We start from the raw sequence: 20,742 nt of genomic DNA on the forward strand, positions 1-20,742 counted from the left end.
TCCACTATAATTAGTAAATGAGAAACATTTCAGTTTGTAGTTAATGTCAAACATGTACTTGGTTATGATAGACTCTGTGAAAAAGCAACGCTAAAAATCTATCTACGGATACATACAGGCTGTATGCTTTGAATTTTGATTCAGAAATAAAGTTTGTCTTCACAGAAAACATATACATGCAATACACATTTATCTACTTCACAGACACATATAGACACACACACACACACACACACACACACACACACACACAAACTGGTGACCAGAAAGGGGCAACAATAATACAAAACTAGAGATAAATGTGCCTCAGTTACATCAAAATAGGTGTATATATTATAGACTTCGACGGAAGTGTAGGTAATATAAGCATCTCTGGAATTTGATTGAAAAAAAAAAAGAAACACCTAAATCCTACCAGGATCACTGTCATGCCTTCTTCAATCAAATGACTTCACAAAGGAGAGAAAACTAATCCATTTCAAATATTATGCAGAAGACAGAAGTTCTGCCATGTTTATTGATTTCACATCTTAAGTTTATAACAATCACACTGCTATACAGATCACTGCAGTAAACAACAACAAAATCACTTTATCATGGTACAAAAGCAAATTAGAAACAACATGTTTCTAGCACGCAAAAGCATCTCAAAATGCACTAGCTCTGGGCAACTTGTGACATACATGTACAGGTGTGTAGAGGTAATACTGGGGAAGTCCCATGCATAAATAAACACCTTCACCATAGAGCTGGGTCTAACAATGTCCTACTTAACACTTGGCAATCGTGTCGACTTTGAAACCTTTTCTCACCCTCTCTTACAATCAGAGACTAGTCAAAGTTGTACATGACACTGATGGTGTGAAGTTCATGCTCGGACACTGTAGCGTCAGCTGAGACACCCGAGTCTAGCAGACAGAGCGTGGTCATAACGTGAGCAAACATGACTTGGCAGTCTTGGCACTGGATTTCACTTCTACTCAGTCTCATACCCCTCGTTACAATTCTAGGTCTTGGCAACCGGGGCACGCCATTCCCCGGCCTCGCCAGAAACTTCCAACCAGCAAAGCATGGCGTCCCAGTCCCGAAAGGCCCTTGCCAAGTGTGGGGGGAGTCCCCATCAATAAGTGGAACCGTCGTGCGCCTATCCAGCTGGGCGTTTGCACTTTATTGATTCAATTTCCTGCGAGCTGCCAGCATCGATAAGCCTCTCACGCCAGGGAAGGGGGCTAGCTGGAGTACCTAATGTGCCAAATCATGGCAAGCCAACGGCGTCTCTACCTAATCGAGGGTTGCACAAAGAGGCACATCTCAAAACTCCCTTAATAGGAGCCGTCAACTGTACTTCTCATAAAATCCAAACCACATGGTGGCCCCCTTCACTTTTTCTTCCACAGAGCTCCAAGAAACCCAACTAGCAGAAGATTTCAGTACGTTTTTTTTTTCTTGTTCTCTCTCTATCTCTTTCTCATTTTCGTTTTCCACTTAATCAGCACTTTTTGTGACGATCCTTGGCTGGGCTAACCAATCTGGCAGGGATGTCTTTTATTCCCTCACAAAATTGCTCTGTGCATGACCTTGGCAATTCTCATTCCCTACAGCTTTTTCATATTTTCCTTCCTTTTTATTTTTTTCCCCACCGATCCTTCAATCTCCACATGATTCTCACTTAGCATCATCACCACAAACATCATTGCACAAGTGATAGCAGTCATTCTGCCACCATTTTTCACATCACGATGACTTGAATCGTTTCCTGTGTCTCACCATCCATGACATTTGTGCAAATTGGGCGTGACAGAGACTGAGAAAACAAAGGATTGTTGGGGTGCAGCTTAGGGCGGCAACGGCCACCCAAGTCTTTGCACCAAATATTCAAGGAATGGAGGAAATCCTGTATTAAGTCAAGGAGCCAATACAAACATGGCCACAACTACACCCACTTACACACAAAAAAAAAGGGGGGTGAAGAAAATAGAAAAAGTGTGTGCCGGACATGGTATGCGTGAGACTTCATTCAAAGATTGCAATACAGCACCTCAAGGAGAGCTCTCTGAGCTAATTTACACAGCTCAGAGCAGCAGACATGATTTCCATGTCAATGATTGAGACCGTAAACTGTCACCCAGAAGGGCTGATGAGCCAGCAGTAGATGACTGTTATTCAAGACAATAACGGTATTGAGCACAAACAGTCAAACAGTTATAGCAAGAACTCGCTTCACTGCCATCTGCAAATTCGTCAATCCTACATGTACGTCTCACAATTCCGGGCTGGACTGAAACATGACTAAGAAATGGTGACGAGATAAAACAAAAGAGACTCAGTGTTTCTTTCCATGACTTTTTAACATTGCAAACTCAGAATTTTTCAAGATGTGATACATATTGTAGATTCTAATCCAGAAGGGCCATACAACAAATACAACATACAACTTGTACTAGTTGACTTTTAAGTATGTAGTCAGTCATTAGTTGTTTTTTCAGCTTCTGTATTTTAAAGTAGTACTTGAGTACTTCAAAAATGTGTATCGGAGGGTAATGACAATAGATGCAAACTCCCAACAGAATTTTAATGGACAAACTATTTGTAACAGTAACAATGTCATTATTAATGATATCAATATCAATACTGAAATAAATATCAATGTTAATCCCTTCTGCCAATTTAATGTCATTTTGTTTTCGTGATGAATGGGTTTGGTTAGCTCCAAGCATCCAAATGAGACCAGAGTCATGCCAGAAAATTTGAAGTTAATCGAAAAGCTGCATTGATCACAATATTTCACCCGACACAAAAATTCTTGAAATACAGGCTTTACTCAGTGAACAGAACGTGTTGTTTCTGAACAAATGTCTCAGCTTCATAAGATGCACAGAAAACTTTAGGGTCGGTGCCATTATAATGTAATATGGTGTTTTGAAAGGACACACATGGACTACTAGAAGATTTCTTGCCCAATGGAATTAACAAAGTCACGAGTCTTCCCTTCGGGACAATGATACAATCTCTCATCTTCAGCAAATTGTCACTGTATCTTTGCCAACTACATTCACTCACAGAACATTTTGTCATCACCCTGCTGCAGAGCTGAAAGGCGAGCCACAGAGTATACACCCACCTTCCACGGGACAGACCGGAGTGACAAACAAATATTCATCATACACAGATTTATGCACATATACAATAATGACTGCCTATCTACTCCATATGATTGCATAGATCTATTCACAAAACGTGACACTCCTACCATGGTTCCTGATTCTCATCTTCCACGCCTTCCTGTTTATAGTTTGGTAACAAAAAGTACACTCAGCTCACATTTGCAAATGCCTGACTGCACTTAGCTGACAAAATAGCAGACCTGACACTGTAAGGCTTCAACCCTAAGACGACATTTCTCAACTACCCCAGAATGCAAGAGTGCTGGGAGCATGTACTAGAAACTGAATCACACACAGAATTGTTAACTTCTGGAAGTAATCTACGTTGCTGGCCACGCAAACTCTAACTTACTAGAGTCTACACATCTAAACTGGTCCCTTGCTTGGATATGAGAGCTATTCAGTACTGTATTGTGTATCAAATTGAATAAACATGAGGACAGAATACCTTCAGGGATTGCCTTCTTGGGTAAATTCTTAGAAACAAGGCATGAGCAAGAGTGGGAGTTGTGAATAGACCTAGACAATCTTGATCAGCCTACCACCATGACTTAACGTGGCCTTCCTCTGCCCCTGCCCATAGGCTTGTAGGGTCTGTCGTCAGAGGGTGCCGAGGATTTGGGGTTCTTGATCGTCTCGTCCACGGATAGGATGAGACATGCCGCCTCTGAGGCTGCTGTCAGGGCATTGATCTTGACAATAGAGGGCTCCCACACACACGCCTCAAAGTTGTCGGCGACGTCTTCACTGTAAATGTCCACCCCGTACCACATGCCTCCTGCAGAGTTAAAAAAAAGAGTTGTAACGTATCAAAGATGATTGAGCAACAAAGTTTTTGCTCATGTTGGCATCTTGGTGTCTGACCCTGCATTGACCTCGTCGATCCCTGTAAATATGATTATCTCACGATTTGCAATTTAGAAATTGCAAATATTTTCACTGTAGCAACTTGGCAGTTCAACAAACAGCTGTTTTACTAACAGGAAAGGAACATATTTTTCCCCTCATAGAGTGCTTGCAAATCAGCATTTGAACTGGGATGCTTGATACCAACCACAAACACATATTAACAAAGTGTGATTCCTTATTGAGCAACACCATTAAGGAAATCAAATAGCATGATATTCTAATACTACTCTGTTAAACGCAATACATTTTATTGTCATCTGACAACTAGGACTGGGGTACCAGACTCTGGTGATACTCCCAAATTAAAAACAATGAAATAACTCCTATAGTAGGGCAGATATGTAGCAAAAATTGGTCGAAATGCTCACATCCGGCGGAAAGTATGAAATTTTGCATATAGGGGTATTTTGGGGCGCAGATTTCAAATATTGTCGGATCCAAGAGATCTGACCACGGGGTCGGCCGCCATTTTGAATTCCAATATGGCCGCCATCACAAAACAAATTCAAAGATCCCTATCTTCAGGTCTGAACGACCTGTGGCACCAAAATTTGGTACACATGAGCGTTTTGACACATTGACTTTGATGACGATTGATTTGGAGTGTCTGACAAACATCGAATGGCCGCCATTTTGAATTCCAATATGGCCGCCTCGACGAAATATTCAAAATCCCTATCTCGATTTCTAAGTGGTGAGTGACCCTGAAATTAGGTGTAAACAAGTATTTTAACATACTGAGTTAATATATCAACTGACGTGATGTGTCTGACAAACGCAATGCCTGCTATTTTGAATTCCAATGTGGCTACGAAGACAAACATCACGACTAACATTCACGGGCAGGTCAAAAAGTGCAGCAAAAAGGAAGCATAATGCACCTTTCATTGACGTCACAATGTAAATACAGCAGCGCGCACTCTATCAGTTACAAACGCGCGCTCAATCAGGTAGCCTAATTTACAAACCCGAGATAGAGATTTTCAACACTCCAACATGGCAAATATGTATAAAAATTCAAATTGGCTGCCGTGCAGCTTGTCAGACATATCAAATAAGTCTGTTATTGAAGTCATCATGTCACCATGCTTTTATATATCAAATTCCAATGGCTAATGTCATTCAGAACTGAAGATAGGGATCTTTGACGGCGGCCATATTGGAATTCAAAATGGCGGCCGACCCCGTGGCCAGACCTCTTGGATCCGGCAATTTTTAAAATCAGCGCCTCAAAATACCCCTATATGCAAAATTTCATACTTTCCGCCGGATGTGAGCATCTTTTTCACATATCTGCCCCACTACTATAATTTGCACTATGAAAGGACTGGCCTCGACAAGTCTACTTGCTATTGCTGGTTCTTTTTACCAACTGCAATGTTCTTTAACTTTTGACTATTTTGCTATTTGTATTATGTTTGTTAATGTAACATTGTTTGGTAAATGAATTTCATTACAATCAAGATGCCTTTCTCTGTCCTACCTTGGGCATGCTTCTGGCGGAGTTTGTTGAGGACGTTGGTGGCATCAAAGCCGGCATTGTCACACAGCTGGCGGGGAATGATCTCTAGGGCCTTGGCGTAGGCTCCAATCAGGATCTGCTGCTTGCCAGCGATGGTGCGGGAGAAGTCTCGCAGGTATTTGCTAAGCTCCATCTCGATGGCTCCACCACCTGTAGGAGAATCAACGGGTTTACCGTGAGTTGGCGAGAGAGACAAGCCATAGAATATTAACAAGGAGAGTAATACCTTCATAATGATAAGTTTGTTGTTCCACTTTGTGCATAAGCAGAAAAAGGCAATTTTGATAACAGGCATGTTAGTTTTTAAATGCACCAAGATAAGCATCTATAATGTGATTATTCATGAAATGAAGGAAAAGTTATTGGGGAAATGTGCATATGAGCTCACAACCAACTGACTTACATTAGTCAGGTTTAGTGCCCAACTGCTTACAAACTGAAATATTTACCTATCATGTCTGCCTATGAACGGATTCTGATATGTATTTCTTAGTCTATTTGCTCACATGGTGCTATCCAAGTAAAAAGGTAGGAGGCCATTAAGTCATCTACTGAGCTGCCTAACCCCAGGAGGTCTAGGGCAAGGGCAGGGCACCTGAGGAGCAACATACTTTCTTCCACTGTCAGACAATCACTGGGGCTTCTGCATTTATCTCCAGTGCCTTTCTTTTGTGGATATTTCCTGCTTGATTTTAGATACGTGGTCTGCGAAACATACAGTACGGGCAGCAGATAATAATAACCACTATCATATGTCCATTATTTGCACATAATGTGGGTACATGCAGAACCAAATGTTTGTGATCTCCACACGGTCCTGGGAGTTTTATGATACACCGACAAAATTCATATACATTACGGGTGTTAAAATGAATCAAAACATTCACTCCTTTGGCATTTTACGAACTCAGTCACTTGTTCTAAAAACAAAGAGCACAGCAAGAAGCCCCCAAATTTTCTCCTGTGACAAAACAGAGTACAAGGAACATGCAGATCACATACCTGCAACAACAGCATCATTCTTTATTGCTCTCCTGACGATCATGATAGCATCATGGAGAGATCGTTCCGTCTCCTCGATGAACTGTTCGGCACCACCACGTAGGATGATGGTACACGTCTTGGCCTGCGGGCAGCCTCGGAAGAAGTTATACCTGAAAGATAACAAATCAAAGTTTGGGTACAGAGTCAGGAATAATATCTGAGAGTTTTGGCAAGAAGAAAAGAATGAGAATATAACTACTGCTAAACATGAGTAGCATTAGTTTGCAGAAAATAGCATGATGTTCTCAAAATGAGATCACTTTCGTGTAGCCAAAAATGGTAGATGGTAAAAATGTCATTACACGTCCTTCATGGTCAAATGTTACATTACTAAGAAACACAATTGATTTCATATAGATCAGTAGATTCTTTTTTTTTTTGGGGGGGGGGGAGGATGTTAACAGAAAAATAATCTCATTCTTCACTTTCTTCCAAAAGGTGGACATCTATACCAAAGGCAAGAAAACAAAAAAACTTTGCCAGTCTGAGCAAAAGCAAAGTTTGCCAAAGTGCCCTCTGGCCATTTAGTGTGCACATTTCTGAGCCCTTACTTGGCTCACATAATCTAAAGTTTGCAATTGATGCTGACAGTTGATATTGATGTCTCATATAACTTCCCTTTGTTGATGATCACTTTTTTTTTTCCAGCATATAAAAACAAATACTCTTTGGTTTATTGATTGTGTAAAGAGTGTAGAATGATGGCCAGAGGTAAACAATGGCCCTCCTTTACAATCTGAACTCTCTGATCCTTACAGGAGTCTTTACTTGTAAACTGTGGCTTACCTTTCACCACCAATCTGCATTTCCTCAAATTCAGCACATGTACCAAGGACATCATCGGTCATGTTCTGCACAGACGTCTGGATAGCGCCCCCACAGGCCTTCATTGTACGCTTCAAATCCTCTGCAACAACACGTCCTGCACAAAACATGTCCCTGTAACCACACAAGTCACAAAAGAATTGAGTGTCCCTTCACAAATCTTTGTATTAAACTTCCTGCAGTGAATCTATCTCATACACCATGACTTGACACTATCTCCCTCTTTTGGTGACAAAACAATGAGTTGTTCTGATCGGGCCACCAACACAAATCTTTCTTAAAGAGGTGGTGGTCCTGCATCTATTTTTGGTGGCCCCGGACCACCGCTAATGTAGAGCCTTGCATCCAGTGATGATCTGTATTTGTGCAGCAAAAAATGTTTGGAGACATAATGTACATCACGAAAATAGTACTTAGGATTTGAAACACAGAAATTCACAAGTTGCATAGAGTACTGTAAAAGTGGAAATTTTCGCAGAGTTAAAATTTCGCCCAATTCGCGCAACCCAAACCTAGTGCGAAAATAAAAGCACGCGAATATTTTTGTTTGCCATATGTTCCAGCAGTTGATAACTTGATTCCGCGGAATAAAAAACATGCGAAACTCTTCTTACCCCGCCGAGCGCAAAAAATTAGTCGCATGAAAATATCCACTTGTACAGTAAGGTCTGAGTATAACGCCTCATCTTCTACTTCACAAACTGATCCTGATGAAAGTGAGTTAGCAATCCACAAGAAAAATGTCAGCCTCTATAACTACGACCCTCTTCTTGGTCAGCATACAGCGAGGCTACATGCAAGATCAAGGGTCAACTCTCAAGAGACTGATCAACCGACCTCTGACCCAAGATGGTGGGGACTAGAACAGCCATCCACAAGCCTTGGGAGAAAGCTGGTCGATGTAATGTGCCACAATAGAAACACCGAGAAAGATACTGATAGGATCCACTCAGCTGACTTTATTGTGGGGAGAGAAGTTATGCTTGGTAAAACAACTCACCATGCAACAGTTTCATGATGCAAAAGCTACATTGCTATGACAACTGCAGCGAGTCAGACTGAAGCCATTTTGTGTTTGACATTTGATAAAAAGTGAAAGCAGGTATGCAGTTTCAACAAATGTATGTCTTATATTTTGTACCATTGAATGATTGGCTGCTAGATAATGCATACAGAAACAAAAATGATTCTGATTTCTGCTTTTGATTGGTCTTTCAACATTTTTTTTCCTGATTTGCAACTAATTTAAGCTATTCCTGCTATACGACCACAATGTAGACAACAGAGAAGAATCCTTATTTTGTAAACTCTGGTTACCTCCACCAAGAGGGGGTTATGTTTTCGTTACCGTTGGTTTGTTTGTTCGTGTGCAAAATAACTCACAAAGTTGCGCATAGATTTGGATGAAACTTTCAGGAAAGGCTGAGAATGACACAAGGAACAGATGATTAAATTTTGGAAGTGATCCCGAAATTTTTATGGATTTTATGAAGGATTTTCTATATTTTGGCAGGTAGGGTCAATGAACTTGGGCGTTCAAGCTGCCCATTTTTGAGGTTTTCATATGCACACTAAAGTGCCTGCTCTAGTTTCTGCTAGGGCAAGGCGCGCTGCGCAGCTGAAGGTTTATGACATAACTATATTGGGAAATCGAACAGTTTTTCAGCATGCATACGTATGGGTAGAAATCTCTATGGAAGAGCAAGATCATCAGTGGAAAGTAGCTGCTTGGCGGAGGTCTGCGCTCTCAGAGTGCTTTTCTGGTTGAATGTTTCTCCTTACCTGTCAGCAAAATACTGTGTGGCCACATCTCCAATGGGGAGCTTGGACAGGACCACCTTGGCCCCACTCTGGTAGATCTTTTCCAGCTTGTCGTACAGGATGGACCACTCTGCATCTACAATGGCTTGGTAGTCCTAGGAGACCACAACACAGATCCATTCATCACATATCATTCTGGCTGACACTCTTGGATTAACATGGGATGATTTGGCTGCCAAATGCAGTGAGGGCACTGGTAAAATTTAGTCTTTTGTGTATAATACTGCTGATATGAGAAATGGTGAAATTCTGTGCTGAATGAAAGCTTTTAGTCATTTGTGTATAATACTGCTGATATGAGAAATGGTGAGGCAATAAACTGGCTGTAACAGAGTCAATCTGGTGCCCCAAAGAAAGACAGTGCCTTTTATTTTTCTTTCTAAGAACGCAATAAAATTTGCCCTTATTTCAGGGATCATGTTTCTCTTATATGGTAATCAGCTCCATTTGAATGTATCAGTATCAAGCTGGGTTGAACTGCATGCAGACTTACCATAAATTTGAAAGCATGTATGGTACAACTGTCCCACCATATACTCTCTTATACTTTCTATGTGTACACACCCACGAGCATGTGTGAGAACTTGCTCCTTCACTCCATGAGATCTCAGTATTGTACGTGTACACTGGTAAACTTGATGGCATTTGCTCCAAATATAGAAAAATCATTACAATTTTCACTACAAACAAAATTTCATCAAAACACTGATGTCTAAATACAAGTCAGCGATGACTTGAAACCTTGATGCTATAGCAATGCTCACTGAAAACTCATTTCATCCCATGTGTACACATGTATGATATTTTCATACTACGGGTGTACCATACGTCCCCCCCCCCTCCCCCCCCCCCCCCCCAAAAAAAAAAAAAAAAAAAAAATTACAATGGGACCCTCCACAATGATAACTCTAAAAATAGTTAATCAATCCAAATACAATTTCAGGGTATGAAACTATAACTTATTACCCACATCTTACAGGAAAACCCCATCCTATTTGCTTCAGTAGTCAAAGAGAAATAAGGAGTTTTGTAGAGCATGTCAGGAATCCCTTCCCTCCCAAGTTCTGTCCATCTTGTTCACACATTACACAGTTCCAAGAGCATCCAAGTGCCTAGCTTGGAAGATGAAACGGTTACAATGATCCACATATCTCTGTGACCATTCAACCAAACTGAATGGGGCTTTCTGCATAATACAGCTAAGACGTTATATTTCAAGACCCTGAAGTAGCATTTAGGTGGTTAAATCATACTGGAAGTTATCACTGTGGAAATCTGATTGTAATTTTTTTTTTTGGATATACTGTAGTTTGGAACATCACTAAAAATCATCCATATTTTACCTCTACACTCTCCACCCTGACTTCAGCATTCTCCTTCTCTGACTTGAGTTCTAGCTCCACATTGAGCATGGCTATCTTGGGGGTGGTGTACTTCTTGGGCTGCATCTCAAAGCCAGCGTAGGAGAAGGTCTTCTTGAAGGCCACACCCGCAACAAGAAGGGAATCCTGGGTGGGTGAAGAAAAGGCACACAGCTCTTCAGATTAGTCAAGACTACTCTCAGAATGAACAATAACCTAACACAATATGATATGAAACGCAATATGCTAATTCCAGTATTTCAATGGTGAGATTATATAATGTCAGTTTCCAAAAGATTTAGGTGAACTGATTGTCAACAACAAAATTGTCTACCAGAAGGTTTTAAACCTTTTTATAAAAAATAAGGATCACTATTCTTAAGCACCATTGATACCTCACATAGAACAGTCACTGGTGGGCGTAAGAGTCAAATTAAATTTCTATTACTTTTGAATAATTACCTTGGGGTAGAGACTATGTGATCCATGGCTTAAAACCACACAATAAGTTTATTTTCTTCTAAAACAACAAACAAAAACATACTGATAAAATAAACATGTTCAGAGTTAATTTCACTTTTTTCCAAGATGCAAAGATCCTCTGTATATTACTATGCTTCAAAGGCCAATACAATAAAATTGTGATATACCAAAGTGATTACACTGGTGCAAGGAATTTTTTTTTTTTTTGAAAATCAGAGTTCACTATACCTGTCCCTCAAAACACTGCATATGATAACTTTTGGATGATGGCAAACAGCAATGTCAGCCTCTATTACTATGACCCTCTTCTTGGTCTGCATACAGCGAGGCTACATGCAAGGTCAAGGGTCAACTTTCAAGAGACTGATCAACCGACCTCTGACCCAAGATGGTGGAGACTAAAACAGCCATCCACAAGCCTTGGGAGAAAGCTGGTCGATGTAATGTGCCACAATAGAAACACCGAGAAAGATACTGATAGGATCCACTCAGCTGACTTTATTGTGGACATGGTGGTGCTATACATAGAAACACAGATTCTGGTAAAAATGCTACAAAAGCATGACTCCTCCGGGCTAGTTATCAGACATTTTTGTCTTACACGTTACATTACTCATTTTTTATTTATCCATTTATTTTTTTACACTCTTGCAAATGTTTCCTAAACTATCCATTCTTTCTACCACACACACAGACACACAAAAGTTGCTGGGGGGGGGGGGGGAATTCACTCACATCATTTAGTATTGGTTTTGGCGCGGAGAATTTATCTTAACAGCATTTTACGATGCACGTTTCTCAAAAAAGGAGTAGAAAATACTTGTACTGCCACATACGCTGACTCATATTTGTGGAATCGGGCTATTCATATCAGTTGATTCGTAGTTTGATTGAGAAGGAACTAGGACGGTTGAGATCTGGACTGTAATGTAACAAGTGCTGGAAAAGAATGCACCACAGTAGAGGTTTCCTGAGTACAATCATGCAAACTGACCTCTAGAGCTCCCCCCTGCACTTTCTTGACCCCGATCATGTCCATGGGCAAGAGGTCATCGAGACAGCTGACAGCATCCACCACCATCTTGGCAAAGAAGTCCTTCTGGGTGGCCATGATTTTGGAGCTTAGTGTGGTAGCAGCACATTTCCTCAGCAGACTCCTGTGCTCTCTGCAATAGGAAATATGACCACTACTGTAAAACATGATATATTCGCGGCATGAAATTTTCGCGAATTGGAGCCGACAGCCTTTTTCGCGGCATGAAATTTTCGCGAATTGCCACTGGCGTTCAATGCATGTAGTGTAGACAAAAACTTTCGCGTGCATTTTAATTTCGCGAATTTTGTCGCTCGCGAAATTCGCGAAATTAAAATGCACGCGAAAATTCCTTGTTTTACAGTATCTTTGAGCTACAGTTGCATTTTACTCTCAAGAGAATAATCAAACTCAATCCTGGTTTTTTCCATTTTAATCTTTGTGTACACTCTCATATGACAAACAGTCAACAGTAAATTTGACCGAAAAACTTACCCTTGTAACCTAATCTACAATGTTTGTCCTGCAAAGCAGCAAATTAGCATAGGACATAGCATCTCCTACCACCTCCAGACTTGTTTTACTCTAAAAGGACAAGTTCACCTTAATACACATGTCGACTGAGTGAATGCAGCAATATTAGTAGAATACATCAGGGCCCCATTTTATCAACAGATAAATTTAACGTTAAGTCAAGATAATCTATGATTAACTTCTCATATTAACTCTAAGTCCACTTACTCTATGATTAACTTTCAAATCCACTTAAAGTCCGTTTTATCAAGACACCCAGAGTTGAAATCAACTCCAACTTCCTCCCAAATCAACATATAAGTTTTCTCAAGTTTGCTCCAAATCCATGATAACTTTATAGTTGATAAGATATTAACTCTAAGTAGAGACAGTCTAGGTAGACTCAATTGCGAGGCAATTTACAGAAGACAGATGACTGTCACACTTTCCTAGTCTAGCTGGGGTCTTGTCAAAAATGTATGTCTGTTAACTAAGCTCACTTTCTCTAACATTTAGTTGCGTTTCTTTCATGTAATTATGGTCTTTTCCTTGCATGAAATTCACGATCGGCACGCATTGCTTACGCAACTGCTGCACGCAAGCACCCTAACGGTTAGATAGCAGTCTCAATCCCAGCCTGCGCGCCCGGCGCCTCGGCCAACCCGCCCGCCAATCAAGCCATCGCTAAGTAACCTAGTAAATGGAACTGCATCTGTGTGCAATGCTTATCATTATAGGAAAAAAGTGCACATTCCCTCAACTTGTATCTGATGTATGGCAAGGGTAATATCATTCCCCCTTCCTTTTGAAAGAAATACATGCTATTTTATTATGTGAGAAAAGTGAAAAGATGTTGAATTTTCTTTATATTTTCTTTATATCATTCTATGCATGTGACACCACATGCTGTGGTAGTCTTCTCATACAGCAATGGCAGCACTAAATCTTCAAAAATGCATAACATTTGAATGGATTGTCTGATTTTCCTCAAACTTTTATGGATGTGTTCTACTAATATTGCTGCACTCTCTTTAAGGTCAACTTGTCCTTTAAGAGAAGAACAAATCTTTGTCCTTGTATGTCTACCTTTGCATAGAGACCTTCACGGGTTACTGTAAATCAAGCATGTAAGTGCAGACTTACTCTACATCCTCCTTTGGTATTCTGATGGCAATCTCCCTGATCCTTTCAATGGCCAGCTGGGTGGCTTTCCTGAATGCCCGGATGATGACCTGAGGGTGGACATTGTCCTCAACAAAGGTTTTCACCTGCTTGAGGAATTCTGCCGCTAGTAGGGTGACTGTTGTGGTCCCATCACCAACCTAACACATCAGAAAACAACAGGGAAAGGAGAATGGTAATGAATATCATGTCGAAAATGAACAGAGGAAGAGAAAACAAGTTGAGATAGGAGAAAGGAGTCATAAAAAATGTTGTGGGAGGAGCCGGAGGGGGTGGGAGGAGCCGGAGGGGGGGGGGGGGGGGTAATCAGTTACTGTGAAGCTATGATAATAACTTGTTTTGTTTTTTTAAAGTTTCATATTGATGTAGACCAACTTCACATGCCCAAATTACTCAGCAAGAATTTAAAATACATTTATTACCTACTCAGACTTTTAGTCAACTGCAGACCAACTCTACTAAAATCTTGTACCCTTTCATGAAAGTGGTGTCATGTGCTATCCTGTAGAAATGGTACACAATACCAAAAGCAGAACCATAATAACCTCACTTCCAAGAGGAATTTTATCATACACATAAAATTATGTGAGGAGAATCTTCTGTACACCCGAGTATTAATAGTCATTCTCTTTTGTTTATTCTTTAGTTTGGTCTTTAGTTGTACCCATGCTCCTCATCCTGTTCTCCACACTAGGCTTTTGTTGGGACCTACACTCAACAAGCTTTGCTTTGTAGTAGGTTCCATCATATTTCTCTTTAGCATTCTTTTACTTTGATTGAAAATGACACATCGACCGCTATGTACTATATGTTTGTATTTCTTTTTGTATATATCGAAGCTGGACATTCTGTATTATCATATTTTGTTGTATTTTATGTATTTTCTATCGAGAAATACGAAAATAAAATTGAAATTGAAATTGAATATTTAAAACATTTGAAAAGCAGTATATGACTTCCATCAGCCTTAAAAATCAATGAGATTAAATGATTAGCTTCCAAGATTTGCAAGCCCTTACAAGGAGAGTTAAAAATGTGTACATTACCTCAGCATCTTGGGACTTTGATATCTCTACCAATGTTTTAGCTGCAGGGTGGACGATGTCAAGAAGTTTTACAATAGTTGCACCATCATTAGATATTGTCACCTTTCCTGTACATGAAATGGATAAGCGAAAGATAATATGAATTTCAGAAATCAAGGTGCAAAAAAAAAAAAAAAAAATAGAGAGAGAGAGAGAGACATGCTAACTGACAAGTAATTGAGAGAGAGAACAGAAGTTCAAAGGAATAAACTAGAGAGGGGCCGTCAAAGGCGGCAGACCCACGCCTAAGTACAAAGTCGGGGTAAACATAATGTGCATTCGGTCATCTACCAGAATTCGGCCACTTAATTGCCAGTGTGCTTTATCACCAGCCAGTGAGTTCTACCAAAGATCGTACACTGAAGTGTACGATCTTTGGTTCTACAGTCACATCACACGCAAATCACATCATTACACATACGGTATTAACACTCATTCACGTACAGGAAAGTCCTCAAGTCTCCTCCAAAAATCCATCGAAAATCCCAAATTCCACAGTCAAAAGTGCAGAATCGGAACTTTTCCAAGCGCGCGCGAATTAAGTCCAGTTTTAAGAGTATTGTCTACGCGATGGGTCGCGGAAAAAGCGCTAAAAATCGAGAAATACGCCGTTTTCTTGCAGGATATTTTGATTATAGCAAGCCGAGAGTGTGATGATATCAAAGGTTGTATGAGTGTACGATCTTTGATGGTACGATTGTATCCACAAAAGCGCAAAAGAAAAACAAAATTTACGTACCCCCTAGGCAATTACCCCTATGATTAGTGTCTACGGGAATTATTCAATGCAAGGGTTGAATGCAAATGTCTACTGCACCAGTATTCGGCCACCAACGAGCGCCGCAACGTCCCCGATGCAATTTTACACCAACAGTGTAGAGCGCGATGCATTTTCAGCGGCCTTGCACACGCATTGACATTGAACACGCATATCGTGCAGTGTGACTGCGACCGAGCAAATGCTCCTCCAACGAAAAAAACAATCAATGTTAATTTGAAAAATCATCAAAATACGGGCCAGTTTGTGATGACAGAGAACGAACTTTCATAAATCTAGAAGGACATAGTCCCTCAAATAGGCCTAAACGTAAATTTCGGAATTCTTACGAACATTTGAGCAGCGAAGTCGGATCGTTTGGGAGTTTATGTTTTCGTATGGTAGCGGAAAATCGCAAAGTGAGAAACGGGAAATTTTCGGAGTGGTCACTATACCATGGGGTCAAAACTTCAAGGTCACACAGAATTTGCAAGGGTCAACCGATTATCACCAAAATCTAATCGATTCTTTCCTGCCATTATCCAAACATCCCCATAACATTTCGTGCAAATCCGTTTACCCGTTCTCTTGTTATCTTGTACACAAACAAACAAACAAACCAACAAAAAAAAAAAAAAAAAAAAACACAAACAAACAAACAAACAAACATACGGAACCCTTTACATAACCCCCTGCCGATTTTCATCGGCGTGGGTAAAAAGAAAAACAAAATTTACGTACCCCCTGGGCAATTACCCCCCTACGGCAATTATTCAATGCAAGGGTTGAATGCAAATATCTACTGCACCAGTATTCGGTCACCAACGAGCGCCGCAACGTCCGCGATGCAATTTTGCGCCAACAGGGTAGAGCGCGATGCATTTTCACCGGCCTTGAACACGCATTGACAATGAGTGCGCATATCGTGCAGTGTGACTGGGACCGAGCAAAATTAATTCATGATTGAGGAATGCTCCTCCAACAAACAAACAAAAAAAGAATCAATGTTAATTTGAAAAATCACCAAATACGGGACAGTTTGTGACGACGGAGAGCGAACCCCGAACTTTCATAAATCAAGAAGGACATAGTTCCTCAAATAAACGTAAATTTCGAAATTCTTACGAATGGTGTTGAGCAGCGAAGTTGGATCGTCTTACGAACAGAGTTGCATGCAGCGAAGTCGGATCGTTTGGGAGATACGCTTTTGTATATGGCGCGCCGATCGACCAACAACACTGTTTATCGGCGATAAACACTTTATCGAGCGATAAACTCTGTTTATCGAGCGATAAACTCTGTTTATCAAGATGAAGCTCTGTTTATCACACCTTTATCAACTGATAAACTGAATTTTTCTCGATAAACACCCTTTATCGGCGGTCGATAAACAGTGTTTATCACAAAAAACTCTGTTTATTGGTCGATCGATAAACATAGTTTTTCCTCGATAAACACTGTTTATCACTTCGCCGATAAACAGTGTTTTTTCAGTGTTTATCGCCGATAAACAGTGTTTTTCGGCGATGAACAGTTAATCGGCATTATTGATCAAATGGCGCGCCATATTTGTATGGTAGCGGAAAATCGCAAAGAAACGGAAAATGTTCGGAGTGGTCACTATACCATGGGGTCAAAACTTCAAGGTCACACAGAATTTGCAAGGGTCGACCGATTATCACCAAAATCTAATCGATTCTTTCCTGTCATTATCCAAACATTCCCTGAACATTTCGTGCAAATCCGTTTACCCGTTCTCTTGTTATCTTGTACACAAACAAACAAACAAACAAACAAACAAACAAACAAACAAACAAACAAACAAACAAACAAACAAACAAACAAACAAACATACGGAACCCTTTACATAACCCCCTGCCGATTACATCGGCGTGGGTAAATATATTCTTCAGGGAGCCTACAAGGTAGTTTAATTAAATATTTGCATAATGGCTAATTATCCTGGTTGGTACAGACCCATTACGGCTGTTAACTCTATGCGTACCACTAGGTAAATCCCCTGTGTTCTACACTGTACATAATCACTTCGAGACAGCAAGTGTACTTTATGGAAACATTTTTTTATTTTCAAATCCATGTAATTCTACATGGAAGCATTCACCCTACAATGTAGAAATGTAGTGCACAAAGTCGTGGAGAAAATTACAAGCTTTGCTGGAATGTACACAGTAAATTTCGATGTGAACATGACGCTGTGTCATATTGGAATTTATTGATCAGTTTATGTGCAGTTGTGCATTTGAGCAAAATATGCGAAGTTGACAAGCCGTCAACAGAGTCATGTGTGTGAACGTGGCACTCAAAGAGTTAAATATGGAAGGTGTAATATGCTGCACACATTCTTGGAAACAATCACATGCTTTACAAAATGACAATGCTAGAGTCTCTGCTAACCAAGCTATGCACACAAACAATTGTGAAGAAAGAGAGCATCATTTCTTTGTCAGATCATTTTGGCATTTACCCGAATTCTCCACAATGAGCTTGTCCATGCCCCGTGGTCCAAGCGTGGTTCTGACAGCATCAGCCACAACCTGACAGGCATTGATGTTACTCACTACCTGAGACCGCCCCTGGGAGGCCTCCGTCCCCTCTTTTAACACGATAATCTGTGGTTGCTGTATGGTGGAAAAAAACAAACAAACAATCAAATAATGATAACAATTATGACAACAGCAATAATAACAATAAGGGTCTACAGCATTTGTAATGTGCCATCAATCTAGTAAAATCTCACGAATTCAACAGTAAAAATTTGAATGAAATCAGATGAAAATAAGGAAGCTAGAAATTACATTTTGAAGTTTTTGCTAATTCCTGCAAAACAGTACTTGTAAGTTGTACAGCTACAGACGTCAGACGGCAGTGCCGGTGCACTACGGTTTGGATGACAGAGGCCATGTACACAGTGCATAGAGAATATCGATATCTCGACTATCAGCTGTGCGATCGCAGCACTGAGAGAGCTACAAATATCTTGGCCTCTTCTCTCTCGGGCTCTCTCCGCTCTGCGATGCGCTTGCCAGGTCTTACCTCGTTGCTGATTGGCTGAGCCACGACTGCATTGGCCATGTGTATGGTGAGCACTGTGTCTCGCTTGCCGCATCGCTAGTATGCACAGTGCGTGTAGTCACTGCATGCTATCTCGCTCTCGTAACCCGCTTGTACCCTAACAGCCTCGCAGCCCACCGCAGAAGTATCGGGTACGTCGCTCGCTACGGAAATCCAACATTTTTAACATTGATCTATGCACTTCAAACATCCTCGCACATACATTGCACATACTCGCACACGGTAAAAGTAGTATCAAAACACAGATAAATCGCTCGAGAATTCATCAAAAAATACCACGAGGATGAAAAAAATTGCATGTATGACCAAAACTACTCCTTTGATGACATATTCCTGGCACAGATTGCCGGAAAATTCCATAATATAGGGCAAAATTATACGGAAAATCTACATCGTTTTCCAGTAAGCCACGGAGGTGTACATGGTATCAATGTAAAGCTTATGAATGGAAGAAAGCGATGATGTCATTTTCGGAAGGCATTGTGGAGAGCAAGCCGACCAATGAGGGAAAACCTATAGTTGAAAGCGATAGCAAACCGATCATCAACCGATTCTAGCTGGCTGTCGTCTGCTATGGTAGGGATCAACGGCATGGTGCGTGCAGTGGGCTGAGCGAGACATGACGTCATCGCTCGTGAACGGTGGGAGTGCAAAACTACCGAGTAACTGCTACTGTCGTAGTGCAGCAGATATGAATATGCAAATGAGTGAGCTAACCATGTCATAACCTATTTTCCATTCGGCATTGATCCTGTACAAAAAATGACGAAAATTCAATGTTCTCTTGTGTTGTGACAGTAGAATTTGCTAGCTTGCGATACAGTCAGTGTAAGTGAGAACACACAGAGAAGTGTCTGGATTCTGGAGGCCGGCTGAAAACTGGGTGGGTTGGGCTTTGACAGTTGGGGGCTTTTTACTCTAACCGTCTCTACACTGCACTGGTCTCGACGATAGTCTGACCACAAATGACCCTAAGACTGTGTGTGGCCCCTAGTGCCCTGGATGGCCCAACACTAGCTTGTTCATCAACACACGTAACCAGTGATTAGAGGTGAACACTCAGGCTAAGCGCATAGAGTTTCTAACGAAGCGGCTGAGCAGCGCAGAAATGAATACATCGGTCTATCAGCCTAGTTAGCAAAGATGAAGAAATGCACGTGATAATAAAGTTTCAAAATGCTGGAAAAAAGACGCATCAATCTGTAAAATATAGACCGAGGTATTGAATATAACAAAAGAGCATGTCGTAAATGCAGGCGCATATATTTTCTGTCAGAAAATCACATGGATATTCCTGGATTCCCTCATACTTACCATCATCTTCTCCAGAATGTTCCGTTGCTACGCCCGTTCCTGTGTCACACACAATTAATCACAGCAGCATACGCACTACATATACTAGTAGCCCAATACTTTACTGTACACACCAAAGAGATTAATCTCTTTGGTACACACACACAACCGTAGCCATTATACGCGATTGTATCGTCGTTCGTGCGTGTGGTGTACATGTCCACTACACAGCTAGTGGCCGGTGGTGATCTCGCGATTCCCCCTTCCGTGTAGTTCGCCCTCTGTAGGTAGTGAGCATAGAACCTCGTCGAAATCTCTTATTTCAGATCATCATTTCAGAAATTTCAGAGTCGGGTACCCATTATAAGATAAAATGTCGTTCAATCCGTATAGCGAAGACATTTTTTTTTTCATTAGAATGCATGAAAATGATTATTGAACTATGTATTGAACCATGTAGTCAAAAGCTGGCAGATTCAAAGACAATCCCTAGTGAAGAGTTCGAAAGTTTTGAATACTAGGCCTACCAACACGTCGTTGCCTAAAGCGACTTTGTGGAGTGTGATTGTGATTCTTCTTCATCATAACGTCAATAATCATGATGTAATATTTGTGGAAATTCTATACCAAATGTAAAACCAGTGGCGGATCAAGGCG

General features: G+C 40.8%; 1 protein-coding gene across 1 annotated transcript; it reads right to left on the minus strand.

Moving 5' to 3' along the window:
- Positions 1-1,645: 1,645 nt before the first annotated feature.
- On the minus strand, positions 1,646-20,230 carry LOC139715751 (T-complex protein 1 subunit eta-like). Its single transcript, XM_071627301.1, has 11 exons — positions 20,107-20,230; positions 18,185-18,338; positions 14,904-15,010; positions 13,819-13,997; positions 12,124-12,295; positions 10,629-10,793; positions 9,247-9,380; positions 7,426-7,578; positions 6,598-6,749; positions 5,557-5,745; positions 1,646-3,942 (listed from the first exon to the last, which is right to left on the minus strand). Exons 1-11 carry the CDS (start codon positions 20,110-20,112, stop codon positions 3,716-3,718), a joined length of 1,638 nt encoding a protein of 545 aa, XP_071483402.1. The 5' UTR covers positions 20,113-20,230; the 3' UTR covers positions 1,646-3,715.
- Between the last annotated feature and the right edge of the window lie 512 nt (positions 20,231-20,742).

Source organism: Diadema antillarum, unplaced genomic scaffold (genome assembly GCF_040938485.1).
Source record: "Diadema antillarum isolate AM-2024a unplaced genomic scaffold, OU_Dant_1.0 scf00000054, whole genome shotgun sequence".
Classification (NCBI taxonomy): Eukaryota; Metazoa; Echinodermata; class Echinoidea; order Diadematoida; family Diadematidae; genus Diadema; species Diadema antillarum.